Source organism: Aricia agestis, chromosome 15 (assembly GCF_905147365.1).
Source record: "Aricia agestis chromosome 15, ilAriAges1.1, whole genome shotgun sequence".
NCBI classification, from domain to species: Eukaryota; Metazoa; Arthropoda; class Insecta; order Lepidoptera; family Lycaenidae; genus Aricia; species Aricia agestis.
Window position 1 is genome coordinate 869,465 of NC_056420.1, and position 22,094 is coordinate 891,558.

General features: G+C 42.0%; 1 protein-coding gene across 2 annotated transcripts in view; it reads right to left on the bottom strand.

The window, feature by feature from the left end:
• LOC121734053 (fibrillin-2-like) overlaps positions 1-22,094 on the bottom strand; it is a 67,188-nt gene that overhangs the window by 1,277 nt on the left and 43,817 nt on the right. For both annotated transcript variants that reach the window (XM_042124458.1, XM_042124457.1), the window contains exons 20-53: positions 18,606-18,775; positions 18,055-18,187; positions 17,621-17,782; positions 16,980-17,305; positions 16,377-16,527; positions 15,875-16,027; positions 15,252-15,432; positions 14,795-14,987; positions 14,313-14,486; positions 13,710-13,876; positions 13,190-13,329; positions 12,724-12,840; positions 12,154-12,300; positions 11,519-11,635; positions 11,071-11,174; positions 10,304-10,556; positions 9,733-10,057; positions 9,148-9,378; positions 8,555-8,724; positions 7,840-8,041; positions 7,365-7,484; positions 6,789-6,946; positions 6,188-6,288; positions 5,644-5,883; positions 4,621-4,834; positions 4,204-4,383; positions 3,853-3,955; positions 3,369-3,611; positions 2,923-3,076; positions 2,276-2,411; positions 1,792-1,998; positions 1,465-1,629; positions 625-854; positions 111-201 (exon numbers count right to left, since the gene is read on the bottom strand). In XM_042124458.1, the coding sequence (XP_041980392.1) occupies positions 111-201; positions 625-854; positions 1,465-1,629; positions 1,792-1,998; positions 2,276-2,411; positions 2,923-3,076; positions 3,369-3,611; positions 3,853-3,955; positions 4,204-4,383; positions 4,621-4,834; positions 5,644-5,883; positions 6,188-6,288; positions 6,789-6,946; positions 7,365-7,484; positions 7,840-8,041; positions 8,555-8,724; positions 9,148-9,378; positions 9,733-10,057; positions 10,304-10,556; positions 11,071-11,174; positions 11,519-11,635; positions 12,154-12,300; positions 12,724-12,840; positions 13,190-13,329; positions 13,710-13,876; positions 14,313-14,486; positions 14,795-14,987; positions 15,252-15,432; positions 15,875-16,027; positions 16,377-16,527; positions 16,980-17,305; positions 17,621-17,782; positions 18,055-18,187; positions 18,606-18,775 (5,958 nt within the window). The remainder of the gene's footprint in view (positions 1-110; positions 202-624; positions 855-1,464; positions 1,630-1,791; positions 1,999-2,275; positions 2,412-2,922; positions 3,077-3,368; positions 3,612-3,852; positions 3,956-4,203; positions 4,384-4,620; positions 4,835-5,643; positions 5,884-6,187; positions 6,289-6,788; positions 6,947-7,364; positions 7,485-7,839; positions 8,042-8,554; positions 8,725-9,147; positions 9,379-9,732; positions 10,058-10,303; positions 10,557-11,070; positions 11,175-11,518; positions 11,636-12,153; positions 12,301-12,723; positions 12,841-13,189; positions 13,330-13,709; positions 13,877-14,312; positions 14,487-14,794; positions 14,988-15,251; positions 15,433-15,874; positions 16,028-16,376; positions 16,528-16,979; positions 17,306-17,620; positions 17,783-18,054; positions 18,188-18,605; positions 18,776-22,094) is intronic.

The following is a 22,094-nucleotide window of genomic DNA, read 5'->3' on the forward strand; positions in this document are numbered from 1 at the left end:
GATTTGTTCAAATAAACTGTTTAATCTTATAAAAATCTATATCTGACTTATTCACGCTTAAACTGTTAATTGCATTTGAATAAAACGATTTATTATAACAAATAACTTACGTCTGCTACGCCGCCTACTTCTTCTTACGACCGTAGTACCGTTGGCGTACACGATGCCTTCTTCTGGCGCGCGCCGTCTGCGTCCGTTCACCTGTAAATTTAAACACAGTATTTTTTAATATTATTTAGGTGCTAGTAGTCGATCTTTACACAACGCACTAGGGCTTATAAGCGTGACTATTGAACGAGTCAATCTTTCATATTTATAGTTAAAGTATGGGAGAATAATAAAAATCATGAAATTAGGTAATACAAAAGAGTAACAACCATAATTACTTCTTTCGCAAAATATCAAACTGCCTCTTTGCTATTTTAAAGTTGTCCCAGTTTTGGAGTCAAGATTACTATTGTTAACAATAGTTTATAAGATATCGCAATGCAGTAATAAACGTAACGTAATGCAGTACCAACGTTATAGACGTAAGTTTGGCTTCCATACACACCTGAGGCCATAACAGCGCTTTAGCACTTATGCTTTATGTTCTCACATCAGATGGTTACAATTTCTACTCACCTTGCAACTGAAGCAGCCCTCCGTCGATATAAGGTCATCGCCGACTTTGTACTGGTCTCGGAGCGGGAAGACGGGCGCGTCGCCGATATCACCCGGCGGTAACGCGCCGTCCAACGCCGATAAACAGTGGCCGGCGCCGACTAACTGGTAGCCGGTCGGACAACCGCATTCCACCGAGTCGCCGAGCGCGCGGCAACCGAACAGACAGCTCGCGGTTGCGCAGCCACCGCCTTAGAAAAAATGTTGTAATGAGGTTATTAAAATTGACTTATTTTTTTTTGTACTGCATATAAAATTGTGTTGATACTAGAACGACAAGCTATTATTTTCAAAGCTGCATAAATAACTGGGAATCAGTTTTCAGAATCAATTTGACTGTATACACTGTAGGGTCTTTTTTTTTCTTTATTCAGAACACATACAATCATATTATAATAAAGCACTGTTACATGTAAGTATACAAGGGTCTTATGAAATGTAACATTTCACATTACCGATTCTACGAACTTTCGTAATCACAATTTTAAACGATCCTTTGAAATACCCTTTATGCCGCGGCCGCACATGCGTCTATCGTACGAAGCTTCGTGCTATGAGACGATACCATTGGACGATACACGCAGATCGTCCAATGGTATCGTTTTAAGCACGAAGTACTACGCATGTGCGGCCGCAGCGTTAAAAATATAATATAATTTTTATAATACTGCTTTTTCATTTTTTTATTTATTTTAAAGATCACAATGATATGATAGCCAAAATCAAGACAAGAGGGCTGTGGCACGGACTTTTATAGAAAAAAAGTTTACATAATCCACGTAAGAGAAACTTGTCAATTACCGAGTTGCAGGCACACAGCGTGCGCGGCGTCCCAGCCGTACCCTGGCGGGCAGCCGCAGCGATACGTGCCGGCGAGCGGGAAGCACGCACTCGCGCCGCACGGTGCGCTTGCACACGCGTCCGCGGGCACGCAGCCGCCGGTGGTGCCGCCCGCGCGGACTGTGCCTGGAATAGTTTTAGAGGGTCTTGTTATAATTTATAAATATAACTTTGATGTATGTGAAAAAAATAATTGTTTAGAAATGTATGGACACACACGAAGAACCACAAGGCCGGAATTTATGACAATCCCTACGAATCAACTTCTCTGATAGCACACTAAGTTACCGGGCGGGCAGTCGCAGCGGTACCCGCCGGCGTAGTTGCGGCACGGGGACTGGCAGCGGCCGTCGTCGCACTCGTCGCGGTCGCGGCAGCGCGCGCCGTCCAGGTCGAGGCGGAAGCCGCGCGGGCACACGCAGCGGTACGACCCGAGCAGGTTCACGCACTTGCCGGGCGACGGGCAGATCTCCGGGTCGGAGCACTCGTTGATATCTGAAAAATTATATATTTTAAGTAAAATATTTGAGTAAATTATAGTATTCATTATATTTTTGTTCATTCTAAAAGATAATAATGTTATGAAACAAAGACTACCAGACATTAAACAACGCATAAGCTATTATGCATTAATTATTATTTATGATTAAGTATTGTACTCAATGTTTTAATGTTTTGTCCTTGTCATTGGAAAAGGAGATAGACAAGAACAAAACGTTGCATAGTGTTTTTTATTACTTTAGCTATTATTTTAAAATAATTAACAGCTTACCGACACAAGCGTCTCCTCGCTTCTCATATCCTTCTTCACAACCGCACTCAAACGATCCCTCAGTGTTTGTGCACGTTTGTTGACACGTGTGCGTGCCGCGCTCGCACTCGTCGACGTCGCGACAGTCGGCGCCATCCTACACCGAACAGTACATTAAAATCTATATATATAAAACTCAAAGGTGACTGACTGATTGACATAGTGATCTATCAACGCACAGCCCAAACCACTGGACGGATCGGGCTGAAATTTGGCATGCAGGTAGATGTTATGACGTAGGCATCCGCTAAGAAAGGATTTTGATAAATTCCAACCCCAAGGGGTTCAAATAGGGGATGAAAGTTTGTATATAATAATACTTCTTAACGCGAGCGAAGCCGCGGACAAAAGCTCGTTAATACAATAAAAGTCATGGCACGTTATTCCAACTCGACGTCAACACAACTTACAAAATGAATTCCCAGCTTTACTTATGGAATTTTACTAACTTGCAAACAACTAGTTGACGACTAGTCGCCAACTGGCTGTCCACACAGTTACTTTACTCATAAGTCCTAATATAGCTTACATTTCCATGCCATGCTGTGAGTAGGGTAGCCGAGTCGGTGTACTGACCTTTAATTTCAGAGTGAATAACTTGAAAATACCTCATCCAACTCATATCCGGAGCGGCACAAACACTCGTACGAGCCGTCGGTGTTGCGACACAGCTGCTCGCAGACGCCGCGCGCGGCGCACTCGTCGATGTCGACGCACGTGTCGCCCGCTGGCTTGTAGCCGCGACCGCACACGCAACGGAAACTGGAAGGTTACATAAACAGAAATATAATGTATATCTGACAATCACGCCAAAGACTAATAAAAATAGTTGTAGATGCGATGATGAAGTCCTTATCTATCACGCGTTTTTTACTTATTTTGAACTTGTTATACAATAACAAAATAATATAATAAACATACTAAATAATACATAATAATAGTAGAAAGTCTAGCTTTAAGCCATAACTGGTATCTGGTACGTCTCCAGTGACTTAAAACTAGACCTCCATAGGCTTTTCAGCATATTCGATTGTCCCATGTACAATATACACACCTGCCAATAGTATTAACGCATCGTCCCGGCGCGCACAACCCCGGCATGGCCGCACACTCGTCCACGTCACCGAAGACGTCCGGAGTGAGTGCTCCGCCGGGTATAACACCACCGGGCAACCCTGGGATGAGTCCGCTAGTGGGCAGTGTTGAGCAGAGTTCAGCGCGTTCGGGCGAGCCCGGCGCAGGACACAGCTCGCACTCTGTACCCCAGGCTGCGCCTAGTGTACAGCAGCAGGCGGCCCTGGGAGCAATTATATTAGCATTTTTATTGCTCGGTTTCTGAAGTTTATTACACTAGCGCTCTTAATAGGCTAGCTAGAAATAACATCACGCTCTTCTTCCCAAAATACAACAATCGAACAAATAAAACTTATCTTAATTGACGTAGTTGTAAGTAGGTTAAAACATAATGTTTAAAAATAGATTCATCATTAAAACATAACACAGAAAATATAACACCACACCATCAACATCGAACTTACTTAGTAACCTGCGTGGAGGATGTGGGCGTGGACGCACGCGACCACGGCTCCGGCACGCACTTGCCGCCCACCAGTGACCGGTGACATGTGCCCGTACGACGATCTGTGGAATTGTTTAGGTCAATTTATTCATAAATTCATTCTTAATTTAATAAAGCATAAACTGCAGACACCCATATGGACAGTGAAATGCCTTTATATAAATTAGTGACAACTATTTTGTATCTGCCAAACCCACACCTAGTGTCGATTTCATTCAAGCGCCAAGAACCGCTTGTTGATGACGTCACCTCTTCCTCTCTTTAATGACGTCATCTCCTCCTCTTTGATCACAAATTACCCACAACTCACCGATACACTTGTGTCCATCGTCGCTGAGCTCCCAGCCAGGGTCGCAGTCACAGGTGTACCCGCCGTCCGTGTTGATGCACACGCCGGGCGTGCACCGCTCCCCCCGCTCCGACGTCGCGCACTCGTCGATGTCCTCGCACGCGTCCTCGGCGTCGTGCGCCGCGGATGTGCGACGATAGCCTGGAAAAGGGATAGATCAACGCACAAATCTTTAAGAGATAGAAAGTGATCACCAGAATATAGCATATTATACTTCTTGTAAGTGTGGTGTGGGCCTCTAAGCTTTCAGTGGTGCTACTTTACATTGAACTGTATCTAAGGAATTAAGGGACATCTTAGAGTATAATCACTTAGTTTCATGAGTACAGTGTAGTACGTCATCCATGTCCATAAAATTTATACAAAAACGAACAATACCTTCAGGACACTTGCAGACGAAGGATCCAACAACGTTCTCGCAGGCGTGCGGGCAGGGGGAGGAGTCGGCGCACTCGTCTACGTCGCGGCAGTGCTCGCCGTCCGCCGCGAGGGCGTACCCGAATGGACACGTGCACCGGTAAGACCCAGCGGTATTGTGACACCGGAACGAACACCGTGCGCCCTCCGCGCACTCGTCCACGTCGACACATGTCTGGAAAGTTAAAATCATTGTAGTCTGTCAAGAAAGTGAAGAAATTAAAAAGTGGCAACATCGTAGTGTCATCCCTTTCAAATCAATCTAAGAATAAAGGGATGACACTACGATGTTGCCACTTTTTAATTTCTTTACTATCTTGACAGACTATAGTCAAGAGATTTTAAGCATAAAGATGATATGCAAAATCCGAGGAATCAGGAGCTGAGCGGGACGATGTTGCGGGTTGCATTCGACAGTGACAAATTTCTCAACGATACTATAATTCCACGCAGCTCACTCGTAATTAATGTATTATGACGTGGTCAAGATTTTTTTCAGCACAATTCAAGTGTTTAATAATAGAAATAAAGAGACGCAGACAGCCTGTCAACATCACTAAGGATGAAGCCAAACGAGCGTAGATTTTTGAGTCGTGAGTCGCAGAATTTCGGTTGGTTGAAAATCTGCTGCATTCAGTTTCATAGAAAATTTCTATTTCATTCACACGAGCATAATTTTGTGAGTCATGATTAGTATGAAAAATAATTTACGCGACCGAAATTCTGCGACTCACGACTCACAAAATTACGCTCCTTTGGCCTCACCCTAAAGGTTGATGTCGATGATTTAAGAACTATGAAAGATCGTAAAATTTTAGTGTCAAAGAATTATTCTTTTTTGGAGTACTTGGTGGTTTCCATATTTACGATAAATTTAAGATAAATTATCATTGCAAGGTTTTAACTGACATTCATTTTATTATCAAGCTAATCCTCCTTACCAGATCAGTGATCACCCTCAAACTTATCAAAGTATTCCCTTACCTGATCAGGTCCCTGCGTGAAGCCGTAGTTGCATCTACACTCGTATCCTCCGGGCGTATTAGTGCATGTGCCGTTGCCGCAAATCCGCGGGTCGGCGGCGCACTCGTCCGCGTCTACGCACTCAAGCCCGGTGGCGTCGAGCGTGTAGCCCGCGGGACAGGAACACCGGAACGACCCGTCCGTGTTTATGCAGTGACCGCCTTTGCACACGTCGGGACGGACTTTGCACTCGTCTAAGTCCTAAGGAGATGGTTAAGCATAAGAAAAAAAATTTTAGTCGCCTAAGACCTGTGAAGGATTTTTTTATTTAAAACTAAACGTTATCGGTGTCTGCTATTGCTTTGTTAGTTTAATTTACAGCAAGCAAGCCTGACTTTGCATGTATTTACAATGGAGGTTGTTTTAAATAGGTGTTAGGCTGCAGGTAACCATGCAGTTAACTTGCAGTTATAATATGTTTTCATCTCGTTTAGTAAGTATATTAAACATCTTATTTTTATCTTGAAAATAATAGTTTTGCAATAAAGCTGACAACATGATATACCTGTGTCAAATTCGGTCGACCCATTCCACCGACGCATATCCTCAGGAACTCCGGAGAGTTCGGTGTCGGACACTTCTCGCAGTATCTGCCCCAGGCAGCACCTGTGTATAAAAAATTAACCTTTTTTATTTTTACAACAACTTCCAACTTCCAAATATTAGATTCTATTTTTAGTTGTTTCGTTTATTTATATAATGGCTGATATTAATAATAGTAAACATTTGTTATGTCATTTCAATTTATAATATCTAGCCTTTGCAGCTTGGGGTTAAGAAGTCAGTCAAATGCGTACTTTAAATTGTGTTACGTACACATTCCTTAAATGGAAGTAGTCAGGCGGAAGCCCACCGACGCGACTGCGACCGTCGCGTCTGAATTCAATACCGCGTTTTACCGTTGTGTGCTAGTTGATCTCTGACTCTTTTCTATACAAATCAATACAAAGCAACAATGAATGCTGTCGTTACGACCCATTCCGATGCGGTGGACGTGCTGCTTAATCCTACATCATTGGTCAATAAGAAATGGACGTTTTTTGTTAATTGAAGTTGAGTCGAGTGGAAGAAACCTTGAGGAAACTAATGATATGGCCGCAGTTTACCCTCGGAACAGCAGCACTCGGGGCGTGCGAGCTGCAGCGGCCGCGCGCGGTGGCAGCGGCCGGCGTCCCACTCGTCGTAGCACAGCTCGCGACGCTCGTCCACGCACAGCGCCGCCTCCGCGTCGAACCGCCAGCCCGCCGGACAGTCGCACCGGTAGCTATTACAACAGTTTGGTATCGAGTATTGAACATAGGACCTTATAACAATCATTTGGTAGCCAACAAAAGTATACCAAGGCATTATAACTAAATTATTGTGCCAAAACAGAGCAGGTAAACTTCTAAATTTTAATGTGTCCGCCAGCCACAAGCTCATAACAGTATCACATTTGCTGTCGCTGCAAATTAAAGAAAACTACGTAATTTTAAACGCAATTTGCTCAGAATTCAAAAACATTAGCAAGAGATTGTCATCAAAACTAGATTTTCTCGTAGGTCCCAATTAAAATAACTTTTAAAATACCATAACACCAAACGTCAGGATTGGTGATAGGTGACAACGAAATTTGAAAGTAGATAATTTTTAAATTTAAATAAGCATAAAATGATAGCTGCATTATTATAAATGCAACTCACCCGCCGTTGAAGTTATGGCATTCTCCGCCGGCGCACACGTAGGGGGTGTCCTTACACTCGTCGCGGTCGACGCAACGCCGACCAACCAGCTTCCAGCCCACACCGCAGGAACACTCGTATCTAAAGTAAGATAATAAATTAAGAAAAACTTGGTCTTACTAGATATAGAAAACAAACGGAGCGGATAACGTAAGCACACAATTACGTCTAGTTATATTGTACGAGTATGCGTAGCGCATTTGCTGGCGTAATCATTCCGAAAAACGACTTTTATTACGCGTATTTTCGGCCTAGTGTGTTTAGACACTTAGGCCCGTATAAATAGTCAGTACTCAAGATGCATCTCAAGACACGGTTCAGGCTCTGTGATTGGTTGGCTGTCAAAATTTGGACCAATCACAGAGCCGAACCTTATGTACTGACTATTTATACAACCCTTATAGTCCCAGCCTTGGTTAATTTTACCGGCACTCACCCGCCGTTGGTGTTAGTACAGGAGGGCGAGCCGTCGCGGCCGCAGGGTGAGGGCAGCTCGTCGCACTCGTCGACGTCGCGGCAGTTGCGGCCGTCGGCGGTGAGCGCGTACCCCGGCGCGCACTCGCACCGGAACGAGCCGACGGTGTTGCGGCACCGTCCGTTCCGACACACCATGCCGCCCTCGCGACACTCGTTGATGTCTGAAAATCATTCAAGTGAGTAGTCTCACTACTAAACTAAGCGAAATTACGCTGCATGGAGCGACACGACATGGCTAAATATTATTTGTATCGTGCGAGCTAAGCTGCACTACGCGGCAGCGACGCTATGCGACACAAAACGTCAGTACTATTAAATGTGAAGTGTCGTGTCGCTCTGCTGCAGCGTAGTGTCGCTTAGAACCTTTGTAAGTACTATCAGAGAAGTTGATTCCTGGACAGATGGCGGACCTAAGTAATTTGATCGCATTAAATCAAACTCATCCGACTGACAACAGCTAACATTGGATTGACTGCAGCCGACCAAACGACGTAGGTCTGTCAACTGCATAGGAATCAATATCCTCGGATATACCTTTCCTTTTTGGTGATATATTTCTAGTGTTTACATGTTTGTGTGTATCAGTAGACGTGTAAAATAACCCTGGTGTCTTAGGCTATAGATATTATAGTAGTCCAACTATATACTCTTATAGAAAAGGCAGATATACTAACCTATACAATCGTTATTAGGTCCCGATCGGAAGCCGGGATCGCAGCGGCAGGCGTACGTCCCGGGCAGGTTTTCGCAAGTACCGTTGCGGCACATGGGCCGTGGGCGCGCACACTCGTCCACGTCTCGACACACGTTGTCGCGCAGTGTGTAGCCGGGTGCGCACTCGCAACTATACACATAATATTATAAATAATATAATGTTCCTTAATCCTGTTAATACTTAAATACAGGTATCAGTATAAAAGTTACACAATGAATAAACTATACAAAATTTTGTCTTTGTCTTTTGAGCGACATTTAAATATAATAAAAATAACAGGGTAAGCTATAACACGTTAAATAATAATAATTAATATATGACGTATTTCTAGCTAATTCTTTTGTCTACAGTAACTAAAACGCCGTCACGGATCGTTATTATTTGACGCTACATGTCTCTTTTAAGAAAAAAATGTTGTTATCCCTACTTTTATTATATCTCCGGTAAGCACAACCTCACAGGTCACACAATAACTATATAATTAGTTTCCGAGTAAATAAGAAACTTGTGAATTAACACGTCGTACTCATCACCATTGCCAACATTACTAACCGATAAGATCCTATCGTGTTGCGGCACTCGCCATGATCACATAACCGCTCGTCGGCACACTCGTCGACGTCGTCGCACTCGTCGAGCGAGGCGGAGAGGCGGTAGCCGCGCGGACAGCGGCACTCGTAACCGCCGGGCAGGTTCACGCACTGCGCGAGCCCGTGGCATGGCCGCTGTAACGCGCACTCGTCCACGTCGCGACAGATGTGAGACGTGTTGTCGTGTTCGTAACTGAAAAAAGTATTTTTTGTTTGGTTTTTTCACTTATTACTGCCTTCTAAACGCATATATTATATAGGCAATGGTTTATTATTTGATTTTATCAGGTTATGCCGATGCATTGTTAGGTAAAGGCCTCCTCTAAAGCCTTTGCCTAGCATTGGGTACCGTAATTGGAACCTCTGTTTAGGTGACTTTCAGAGTTAAATAATAGTTTGTGAAGGCAATGAAACAAAATTTAATAAAGAGTCGATAAGACAAGGATAAAACATAATTATTGATAAGGTGTGAATCGTATTTTTGGATAAACTTTCGGCGATGAATAATAGTTTGCTGAGGCAATTATACAAATGTAGAAAAACCTACCCATGATCGCATCCGCACTGGAATCCTGACGGCGTATCATGACAGGAGCCTGGTTTACACAGCTGCGGCATGATATCACACTCGTTTATACTCTGTGGCCCTTTAGTCATAGGATTGATATATTCGCCGGGTTTCTCCCCGCATAGGGCCACGTGTTCAGCGGAGCCCTTGTCGGGGCAGGCCTCGCAGGGGGCGCCCCAAGCGTGACCCACGGAGCAGCAGCACAGGTACTTGGTCTGAGGCACGCCCACTGCGCCCGAGCACCGCCCGGTCTCCTCCTCCCACTCCATGTAGCACTGCCGCTGACGGACGTCCACGCACTCCTCTGGGTCAAACAGTTTCATTTTAGTATAACATTCAGTGGTTACATAATAGGACATTTTTCAGTTATGATTTTGTGCCTCCCTTACTTACAATCCCCCTTACTTATAAAAATAACACATTTTGTGATATTGCAGAATAAAAAGTTTCTTGAAGAAACAATATCACTGCACGTAATTACACATCAATACATTCTTATCAATAAAAATGTCTACAAAACGAATAACTTATCACTAATGTATATACTCACTGCCGTTGGGCATGGCGACGTATCCCTCGGGACACAGACAGACGTATGACCCTGGCAGGTTGCGGCACACGCCGGGCCCGCACACGTCCGTCGCGCACTCGTCGATGTCCTCGCAGCGGTCGTCCGCCAGCGTCCACCCGTCACCGCACGCGCACACGTACGAGCCGAACGTGTTCGTGCACGTGCCGTGCGCGCACAACCCGGGGTGGGCCATGCACTCGTCGATGTCGGCTAGCGTCACCACGTATGATGGCTGTAGAAAAAATAGATGCACATTTTTAACCAAACGCTAAAATGAATAAAAAGTGAAAAGTATAGAAATTCATAGACTTGCTGCTTATCTTTTTCGCAAACGCAAAACTACATATTGCTTTGTCTGGACGCTGGATATATGCTTAATAGGGCCTTTTTAATAGGCACACGAAAATTCTGGCACACTTTATGAAAGCTAGATACATATTCCAGGTATTTGCACCTTGTCTATTGGAGTCTACAAAACAAGAGATTGATGGACAAGGTGCGTTTAAATTCAGCACTGTCGGGCAGGAATGTGAGTAGGGAAGTGGGCAGCACGAAAAAGTAAATACTCGCGCTGCCACTCATCATGTCGCTGCCGCTGTCCGACGCGGCAAGTATACATAGAGGACTGAGTGTAAACGCTCACTCGCGTCGTTACTGCCGCAGAATTATACCGGCAGCGCGAAGAGCGCGAGGAGCAGCGGCAGTGGCTGAATCTCAACGTCCCATAAGACGTTGACAGTACTCACAGGTTCCAATATCGGCTGATACCCGGGGCCGCCGGGACACAGCTGTCTGTATGCCTCTGAGCCCGGCTCCGGACACATGTCGCAGTAGTTGCCCCAGGCGGCACCTGATATTATAAACAATTATAAAATGGTTTCTAAAGGTGATCGCACATTTATCAGCACGCTCACGCCGAACTCATCAGTTTTTCACGCTACGATAACGACATACGATTAAAAACGACGCGGCATTGACGCTGCGAAGCTAAAAAACCACGCAACCGAGCAATTTGGTTGTCTCTTAAGTTGTGCTTGTGTCATGATACAATAAGGTTTGTTTTATGTATTTTGACGTACAAATTATGATATTATTGTAATATTATAGTAACGTATTATCAGCTCATAGTATGTGAACTGAAAGACTTCAGTAGTAAACTATAACTTCTACAATATAAGTAAAAAAACAACTAACCGACAGAGCAGCAGCAGGCCGCCATCGTTCCATCTTCAGACAACTCGTCGCTGTCCTGACAGTGTTCGGTGCCGGAGCGTAGATCAACTTTACCGTAGCAACGCGCTTTCCTAGAGTCTGAAATAGAAAACCTTGTTTTAGAATCACATCATAATGAATTTGTAAATGATTACGAAACCCCATATCTTGTGTAGGTGTAGACTAACACGCAATGTTTTATGTTTTAACTAATGCAGATTCGTTTAGTTACGGTTTTACTTTAAAGGTGCGATATATTAGACTAGGGCCGGTATAAATAGTCAGTACTCAAGATGCATCTCGGTCTCAAGACACGGTTCAGGCTCTGTGATTGGTTGGCTGTCAAAATTTGGACCAATCACAGAGCCGACCGCGTCTTGAGACCGGTTGCATCTTAAGTACTGACTATTTATACCGGTCTAAAAGTTCGGTAACTGTATAGAAAGAAATTGTTAAATCAAGATTTGATTCCACAACTCCGCATGAAAGACTGGTACGCGCTAGTAAAAGAGCCAACTAGCATAAGATTTCTTCGAAAAAGTTAAGTCCATCCGCCGGATGGAGTTAACTTTTTTTATTACTTTTATACGAAAAATAATATTGTGTATTAAACTCACCGAAGCACGCAGTACCGTCCGACACTAGCTCGTAGTTTGGCGGGCAGATGCACTTGTAGGAGCCCTGAGTGTTGATACACTCGCCGTACTGGCAAGACTGCGGCGACTTGCACTCGTCCACGTCCGTGCAGTTGAAACCCGGCATCACTGAGGAGTACAAGTAAGTTTACAATACACGACAACGATATAGGATGTCGTATCGACATGACGTGTTAAATATTGAGCATATTTTATACAACATCACAAGACGATATGTGATATCACGCGGTATTTGTCGTGTAAAGACAAAATATAAAGACATAACAAACTTGAATAAAACCACAGAATAAAACTGTTAAGTGGCAACAACAGAAATAAATAATAGAATGTAAATATTATACATGTACATTAATGTGACGTCATAATTAATAAACGAATATTATTCTTAAAATATGAATGAAGGATAAATAACAAAAGTGTATTTTACAACAATAATTTTTAGTCTAGATAAAGTAACCTCAAAACTTTTATAACAGCCAATTATTATCATTTATAGGGCTGTCAAAATCTAACAAATAACGCAGAACTTACAATCATCGATGCTATCAGACTGGTAGCCCTTGTCGCATATACACTTGAACATTCCGTACGTGTTGACGCAGCGACCGAACACGCACACGTTGTCGAACGTCGCGCACTCGTCCATGTCTGTAATGGATGGTTTATATTAGATATAGCAATAATTAAAATAGTATTTGTTACTGTAAAAGTTCAAAAGTGATTATGAAACAGCAGAATTGTGATAAAAAGACAAAAGTGCTAATTTTCGATTTTTTACTTATGATAGGTGAAATGTTCTAGTTTATGTCTTTAAATTCCAGGATTTATCGTAGTTTAGGCTTACACAATAACCTATAAGGTGTGATAATGTCAACTGCTGACTCCGCATATAATATATTACCTAAATTATATACTAATTATTGATATTGTTAATTATTATTTATTAATTTACTATTTATTTCAGGCTACGTAGGCCCATGATATAAATTGTACTCACCGAGACACGACTTTCCATCAGGTGATCTCGTGAAACCAACGTCGCAGTCGCACTCGTACCCGCCGGGCGTGTTGGTGCAGTGGCCGTTCTCGCACAGCGTCGGATCGTTCGCGCACTCGTCTATGTCCACGCATGAGTACCTGGATAAACGAGATAAGTTGTATTTCAATGCCTATTATATATTATAAGGACTTGGGCACTGATTTACAATGCTGTAAGACTTTTATTCCATAACGTGCTGCGAGGTAACTAGTCCAGACTGTCTCAAGTCAACATTGACTGATAACGGCGTGCTAAAGTTTTCAAACCCGAGCCTAACGGGAAGGGATGTATTGCACGTATACAAAACATTGATTTAGACTTCAAAACTGAGCTAATCTAAGCCATAATAAAATATTTTACTAAGATTCATAAACATCTTTTATACTATTATTCTTATAAAAATAATGCCTATTTTCAAATTCCTAGAGTAAGTCCAATGACAAGAAAGAGACAGAGATATTATGTCCGCTCGCCTCACCCATCTCCCTTGTATCCGGTCTCGCAGAGGCAGGAGAAGGAGCCGTCGGTGTTGCGACAGACGGCGCGCGGGTGGCAGCCGCCGTTGTTGGTGACGCACTCGTCCACGTCCTCGCACTCCGCGCCGTCGCCGCGCCAGCCGTCGCGGCAGCGGCATTGGAACGAACCCTGGAGGAATATACCACATAGACCGACTTGATGCGTTGTTACATCCTTAGGTTGGGTTGCGTGCGACGCACCGTTCACGCTGCGACGGAACAAAGCCATGTCATTTTACACAATATTTTTATATGTATGCCGCATTGATGCGGCAAAATATAATAATGCGAAATAAGTACGAGAGCGTGTTATTAGTCACATCGGCGAAACAAAAAGGTATCGTAAAATGCGTCGCGAAAGAATGAAGATTTAAAGAACTAACTAATCGACGTGTGTGTCATAGTCTATAATAAAATAGCTTTTCCAATATAATAAGACAAAAACTACATATATTTGTCTGTCCTGTTCTAATCTTTCTTCCGACGATAGTATTAAATATTAACTATTTTCGAGATACCTCTCTGTCTATCGAGACAACAGGTGTCGTTTTCCCCCATATACTTACCGGCAAGTTAATACAGTCAGCGGCAGGATGGCAGTCGCACGTGCCGAGCTCGCACTCGTCGTCGTCCGAGCACGCCGGGCCCAGCTCGGGCTTGACGCTGTACCCGTCCGGACAGCGGCACACGAAGCTGCCTATCGTGTTGCGGCATTCACCCGCACCGCATAGGTCGGGGATCTGTGGAGGTTTGGAGTATGAAGAAGCTATTCGAGGATACATTGTGTAACACATAAACGGCAAAGGTTAAGATAAGAAAAGAAATAGTTGAGAACTAAAACGTATAGTGTTGAATGTTGATTGCTGACGTATCGCAAGCCCTCTTTTACAACGAGAAAAAATGCGGGGCATTATTATCCATTGTATACATTCGGAACTGGACAGTATTGTAGCACTTACTCTTGACGCGTCGCTTGCGAGCGGACGAGATAGAGCTACAATTTCGTCGGTGCACTCGTGTGTGCGAGCGAGACAGAACTATCACTTACGTCGGCGCACTCATCTATGTCGAGACACGTGGGCTTGGCATCTGGCGGCGCCGGCAGCAGGCCCTCGCCGCACGTGCAGCGGTATGAGCCGGGAGTGTTGCGGCACTCCCCACCGCCACACACGCGCGCGCCGCTCGCACACTCATCCACGTCGCGGCAAGTGCGTCCGTCCGCGCGTAAGTGCCAGCCCTCCCTGAGGATAAATGGTTATGTCACTTTGCATAGTGATTATAACAAAATACTCATCAAAAACAAATGTAAATAAGTACGTTAGAAAAGTACCCCAACAGACATTGACAAAACGTTGTAGAAATTAAATGTGTATGGTTGTCCTTGTTAATAAAAATATCCACACACAGTGTGGATATTTTTATGAACAAGGAGTTACATACCAAGCAGTGTCTAAAATGACTAACGCCTTCTAAACATACATAAAAGATATAGATAACGTACGTACCTGCACGTACAATGGTACGAGCCGGGAGTGTTGACGCAGTCGTGTTGGCATCGCGTCGGGTCTTCAGTACACTCGTCAATGTCGTCGCAGTGTGACTTGACCGACGTCTGCGCGTAGCCCTCGTCGCACACGCACTGGTACGTGCCCATTAAGTTCTCGCACGCGCCGTTACTGCATATGCCTGGAAATTAAAGATGAAGGTGTAAACTGAGAATTAAATAAGGAATAAAGACTGAGTAATAGTAGTTTATGGTAATATGGTAATATTTTAAATTAACATTATAACAAAACAATTTCTAATTAATTCCCATTTTTTAATTTAGAACGTCTAAAAGACTTAACTTAGTTTATATTATACAGTTAATTTCTAATTTACCATTGTTCTTTAATTACCTTAGACTTATCGACCTTAAGGACACAACTTAATTAACGTCCGTAAGGCCTACAACTTGCATCAGTCTGTGTTACATCGTATTCGTAAATTAAATTTACTGTTTTACCTTATTATGAATAAGGAATGAAGTTTTTTTTATGATAAACGATAAGCAACAGTCCTTATAGTCTCCACTAAAACAAGTGGGCCTAAATATCTCGTAAGACTCCGTAACTTTTTTAAATCTCACCTGAAGTAATAGAACACTCGTCCACGTCCTTACACGATAGCCTGTCAGGCGCTAGCTCCATGCCGGGCGCGCACTCGCAGCGGAACGAGCCGGGCGTGTTCACACAGCGCCCGCCGCGGCATAAGAGGCTGTTTTCGGCGCATTCATCGACATCTGTTAACAATGTTATAATATGGTGATTATAGTGTGACTACGTTTATGATGGTAAAGACAAAGTTACATCATCGCCTGTCAATTTCAATTCAGATGGTAACGGCTGCCGCTCTCACTGATGCCGATACACACTGTGCTGAGGTTATCAGCGATGTATCCGGTAGGATGTTTCTATATCTTGCGACAGCAATGCAACATCAAAAATTGTAACTGCTGTTAAACTGTTGCATTGCAGTCGCAATGCACAAAACATATCTTTGGGGCGGCAGCTGATGTTGCATGTTGCTCGAGTCCCGATGCCGATGGCAAATACTAGTATTGCTGTTTTTCTATTTTTTGGCTCACTCACCCACACACACTCTGCTGACGTCGTCGGTGGTGTACCCGGGGCGGCAGTGGCAGGAGAACGAGCCGGGACTGTTGCGGCACTCGCCCGCGCCGCACACGCCCGCCACGATCGCGCACTCGTCTACGTCTACGCACGTGTGGTTACTTGAGTCCTAAGGATACCGTATGTTATTATTGTTCACGTTAGGAAGACGGTGAATTGTCAAAAATATGTATTGATGAACAGACAAGAATGCATTTAAAGCGAGTAATTTATGAAGTTCAATAAATATTGTATCATTTATATCCTCATAACCATAAGTGTCTAAGCACAGTAGGCTGAATTACGCCGGCGTAATTTCCGCCGCAAATGTCAAACGCATACAAAACGCGACGTAATAGTGTGTCACCCCTCGTATTCGGCCCGTATTTTGTATGCAATTTAAACGCGGCGTAAACGCGGCGGAATTTACGCCGGCGTAATTCAGCCTAGTGTGCTTAGACACTTATGGTTATGAGGATATAAATGATTTGTTTAGTATAAATGAAGTGTTTAGAGCCTAACACAGTGACCCAAAATTATGACTCTGGCTCAAACAAACTATAATAAAAAAACATAAAATACCTTTTCGTATCCCGGATAGCAGTCACACGTGAAAGTACCAGGCATGTTCCTGCATCTGCCGTGGCCGCACAATCCCGGGAAGGCGGAGCACTCGTTGACGTCCATCTGTCCCGGGATCACCCCTGGTATCATCCCGGGGTGATGACCTTGACCTTGGCCGTGGCCCCATGTGTCGTTGCTGCCCCATTCCCCGTTGTGTCCGAAACTACCGTCGGGGAGCTGGCCCCATATGGAGGTGCCGTTGGGCCCGCCTGGCCCTGTTTGGTCCCAGGAGCCGCCTGGCCCGGTGAAATCGGATAGGCAGAGGTTGCGGTAGGCGTCGGTACCTGAGGGACAAATAGACGTTAAGTTGATATTATTGCTAACGTTATTAACGTTAAGTTCGGTTATTTTAAAGTTTATCAAACCTACAGAAGAAAAGCACTTAGTTATTAAACATGAATAAAAAGTTAAAACTCGATAACTGTGCTTGACATAACCCCACCAGATTACGTAGGTGTGCCATCTGCCTATGAGTTCATTTCTTGGATTGATTCAAAAACAGATGGACATCAAAAAGATTTGAAACGGATTATTGAAACCTACATTCAATATTGTCTGAATGTAGGTTTCAATATGATGTAGGTCATCATGATTATTACCTTTCTTAGGGCACGCTTCGCATCGACTGTCACCCCAGGCCTTGCCGAGGCTGGAGCAGCAGCACACCGCCTTATACACTTCGACCTGGAGCGGGTTCTGACAGCGTCCGCCCACGTAGTCCGTGTAGCAGTACTCGCGACGGGTGTCCACGCAACGGTTGCCTGTAATGTCACATTGTTAAAACTGCCCATATTTTTAAGAATCTGATTTTGGTACTCTTGGAATGTTGCTACTTTTAGAACATGTAGAATCTACAATTTTATCAACGTTGTAGATAGTAGCTATAAGTAAAAAATCAGGTAGTCTACAGTAATTCAGCAGCAATTATTTGGCAACGTGCAGCGAATTTCGGTACGCACCGCATACGCCCGCTCCGCCCTTAGCCCGCCAATCGGCTTTATACGCGTGCACGCGGCTATAACAGAACACACACCTGTAGAGTCTAAAGTGAGTCCGGGCGGACAGTCGCAGCGGTAGGAGCCGTCGGTGTTGACGCACGTGCCGCCCGCGCACAACTCCGGCGCCAGCGCGCACTCGTCCACGTCACGGCACGTCGCACCGTCCAACTGGAACAGATACGATTTTATAACCTCTAATATATTCAGTTGAATGATATTAAGTTCCCACTTTAAAACAACAAATTGGTATTCTGTATGGTTATTGGTTATGCGATAAGGAATCTTATAACCAAAAACGTATTTAAAATATACAGGGGTCTGTTTAATGATGACGAAATTTTGAATCTCAAATATTTTTCGACGCATCGTATGAGAAACTAAAATTTGTTCAAAAGTAAGATAGGTTGGTGATGGGTTGAATTTTATTAGCATCCCTCTTACTCCTTCCGTTATTCATAAATATGAATAACGGCAGAGATAGCGAGATATTTAGTCTACGGTTAACTTTAAGATTTTACAAGACATTGATGCACGATTTTTAATTTGGTAAATTCATTTACTTATTAATACAGCTATGCTACCTTACCTTAGCGAACCCTTTAGGGCACGGGCAGTGTTCGGGTTCGCAGGGCTCGCAGGGTGAGCCCCAGGCCAGGCCGAGCGCGCAGCAGCACTCAGCACGCAGCAGCGGGCGCGCCGCCGCCGCCTCGCACTGACCGTCGACGACGCGACGCCAGCACGAGCCGCGACGGTTGTCTGTTGACGAGGAGTTGAAAATGAAACATATTTTATTTCCGAATAGGTTACAAAGTCACCCTTTCTGGAAAGTCCACGATGCGTACTAAATTATGCAGTTAATGAAACTATAACTTTTATGACAGTAAGTTTTAGTTATCACCTTTGTCCAAGACGCACATTTTTGTATCATTGCTGATCTAGGGCATTTTCAAAAAAACGTGTACCCTTGCAAAAATATGTCTATATTTTTTAAGGTCATTTATTAACTTATATTTAAATGTAATATATAAGGAAAAACATTAAACTAATGGAATAAGTTAAAAGGAACGCCGAAAACATTATATTATAGCGATATTATTGAAACAAAATTGAACTTTCGACGAAAACGGATTCCGTTGTGTGACTATGTAAAATGTAATTAAAAATGAAAATTACGGAGATAAATGGTTTTTTTTTATTTATTTATCTAGTCAACTGCTTAATTAATTGTTTATTCAAAGAAATTATAGATAAGTTCAAGGATCAACAGCAGTAGCAATTATTCCTAATCCGTAGTGTGACTCTGTGACCAACCTACTAGTTTATTTTTCATTTTTTTACATGAGTAATAATATTTAACCTATTTAAAGAAGGTTTTATAATATAAAAACCTTTTATTTAAACATTTTTAATGTTGCACTGCTTATGAAAGTAGTATTTTATTTTATATTATAGATTTAACGTTATTAATTAGAGGGACAGTGACACAACTGAACATCTCGTAATCATAAAGATGTGTTCACAAGTCTACAAATTTCTTAGATATTATATAATCTACAAATATTGACACGTAAAATGATTTTCACCCTGCCTGATGGAAAAATAGTAATAAAATCAAAATTAAAAAAAAATATATTTAGGTATATTTCAAATAAGTACTATGTTGTTAACACTTATGTAATACAAAAATTGCTTTGTACTTTACGTAAAATCAGTCTTATAAACTTCAGATCAACTTAAAAAAAATAATCAAATACCTATTCACTATATTATTATTCTTTATAAGGAACATTATACGAATAATTATTAGGAACCTTTGTAGGTAACTTTTTTATAACTGTCACAATATAATAATGATTCTTGAGATCCATACAAAAGTCCACAAAATTTATTCCTTTGGACAGTGTCTTCCAGCATTGAAGTGACTTAAACCTTCAAGCTCTACTAGTCCAAAAGAACATACTACATTCAAAAATAAAATATTTGAAAAACAATAACCAATTACAAACAATATTAATAAAACCTTTTTTTTTTCTTATAGTACAGCTTTTCTAGAACATTTTTTTTATGACTATCAAGCTAATTTTTCGCGAGTAGCTTAATTTTGATAAGCCGAACAACAATTAATCCTCTGCGAAAATTCTCGAAAGTGGTAGCTAACAGAGATAGAAAGGATTTAATATTTTGTGATGGTCCTAAAATTAAAATATGGATTGTTCTATTTGTAGGACAATGTTACTTTTTAATTATCTAAGTTATAACTTATAACTATTAAACTATCAATATACAAAATATCAGCTGGTAAGGTTCCGTTTTAGGGTTCCGTAGTCAACCAAGTTTTGGTGATTATAGAACCCTAACAAGCTGATTTTCTGTATATTGATAGGTTAATAGTTATATAATTTAAGAGTAATATTGCCCTACAAATATAACAATCCATATTTTAGGACCATCAAATCGAAATATTAAATCCTTTCTATCTCGTTAGCTACCACTTTTAAGATTTTTTACAGAGAAAATTCTTGTTCCTCTCATCAAAATTAGCTTCATTTTTAGCTCACGAAAAATGTCCTTAATAATAATTTTAAAAAATTGGTCTAGGGAACCTGTACCATTAAACATAACAAATCAAAATTAAGAAGAAAACAAAACGATCATACTTTTCTTATAAACATCAGATAACCAGTTTTAACACATTATAATATTATGTTGCAAGTACTGTAGTAATGTACCGTTTGTGCGGCCAAAACATTTAATCTGAAAGAAAAGAAAATATAAATTAATAAATAAATTACATAACAGTAATTCCATCACTCATATATTTTTTTCTATTTACTCTACCTCCTCCTTCCAAGCAACTATCACAAAGATAATCCCGTTCCTTACAGCCGTCTGTACATTCCTCACAATAATTTTCTTGATATGCCATGCATTTTGTTTTTATGCCTTGCAGTCGAACGTTACATTTTTTGCATTTATTACGCCCATCTATGGTTTGCTTATTTATATATCTATTTTCTTTTCCGGGTACTTTTTGGTCTGTTTTAATGAGTTCTTTCATAATAATAATTGGCATCACGTCTATATCTTCAATATTAATTACTTCTTTTGAATCAGTCTTACCCACGTCTAAATTTTTCAATGATTCCAAATTAGAAGTTTCAAATGTCTCTACCAATTCAGGTAATTTTACTACTGTATCTTTGGTTTCAATAGTTTGAGTTTTATATTGTTTTTTGGCAGGTGTCAATGTAATGTCTATTAGTGCTGGTTTTTGCGAGACTACATAGTGGGTCTGCGGCAGAAAACAATTACAATTACCTCGATAAGGTTCGCAAAAACAGCTCACGTCTCTGTATTTGATTGCTAGATCTTCTTCTTGAGTGATTACCTGGTGTACTTGAAGGGTTCCTTTTAATTGTTGTATGTTTTTGGGCAAAATTTTAGAAATATCGGCAATATCACTGTCAGGAATTAAAAAAACTTTAGTGATTTTCAAGCATTTTTTTAAAATGTCAAAGGCATCTTTAGCATCAGCTACGTCTACTCCTTCAGAAACTCTTCTATCCAAAGTGCGCTTTACGCTGCCTCCTATACCATCGGCTACACTTTTACCATGCCCTGCCTCAAAAAATGACCATGTGGCAAAACGTATTTGAAATTTTTTGGTAAAGTGGGTCAGCAAAAAAAAGTTATTTTTCTGTCGGTACTGGGACGATGGCCCATCTGAGAAAAAATGTATGACATCTACTTGTGGAGTGTTTTGTTGAATTAAATCAATAATTGGCTTTAAATGAGCCCATATAGCCGGAGGTTGATGGTTGTTACTTTCAGCTATTGTGCAAAAAGACTGGGATTGTTTTTGCCAATAGACCATGCCTGTATGAAGTGTTATTTGATTTTTGGACGCGCCAAAATGCATTGCCTGGATTTCTGCAGCCAATTTAGCTTCATAACTCTCAGAAAAGTCACAAACTATAACTACCTCATTTTCTTTTAGTAGGTCTATGGCCTTTCGGTACTGTGTATGCTGGTGTTGCATATTAAATTTATGTTTTTTGAAATTATGGATTTCTTT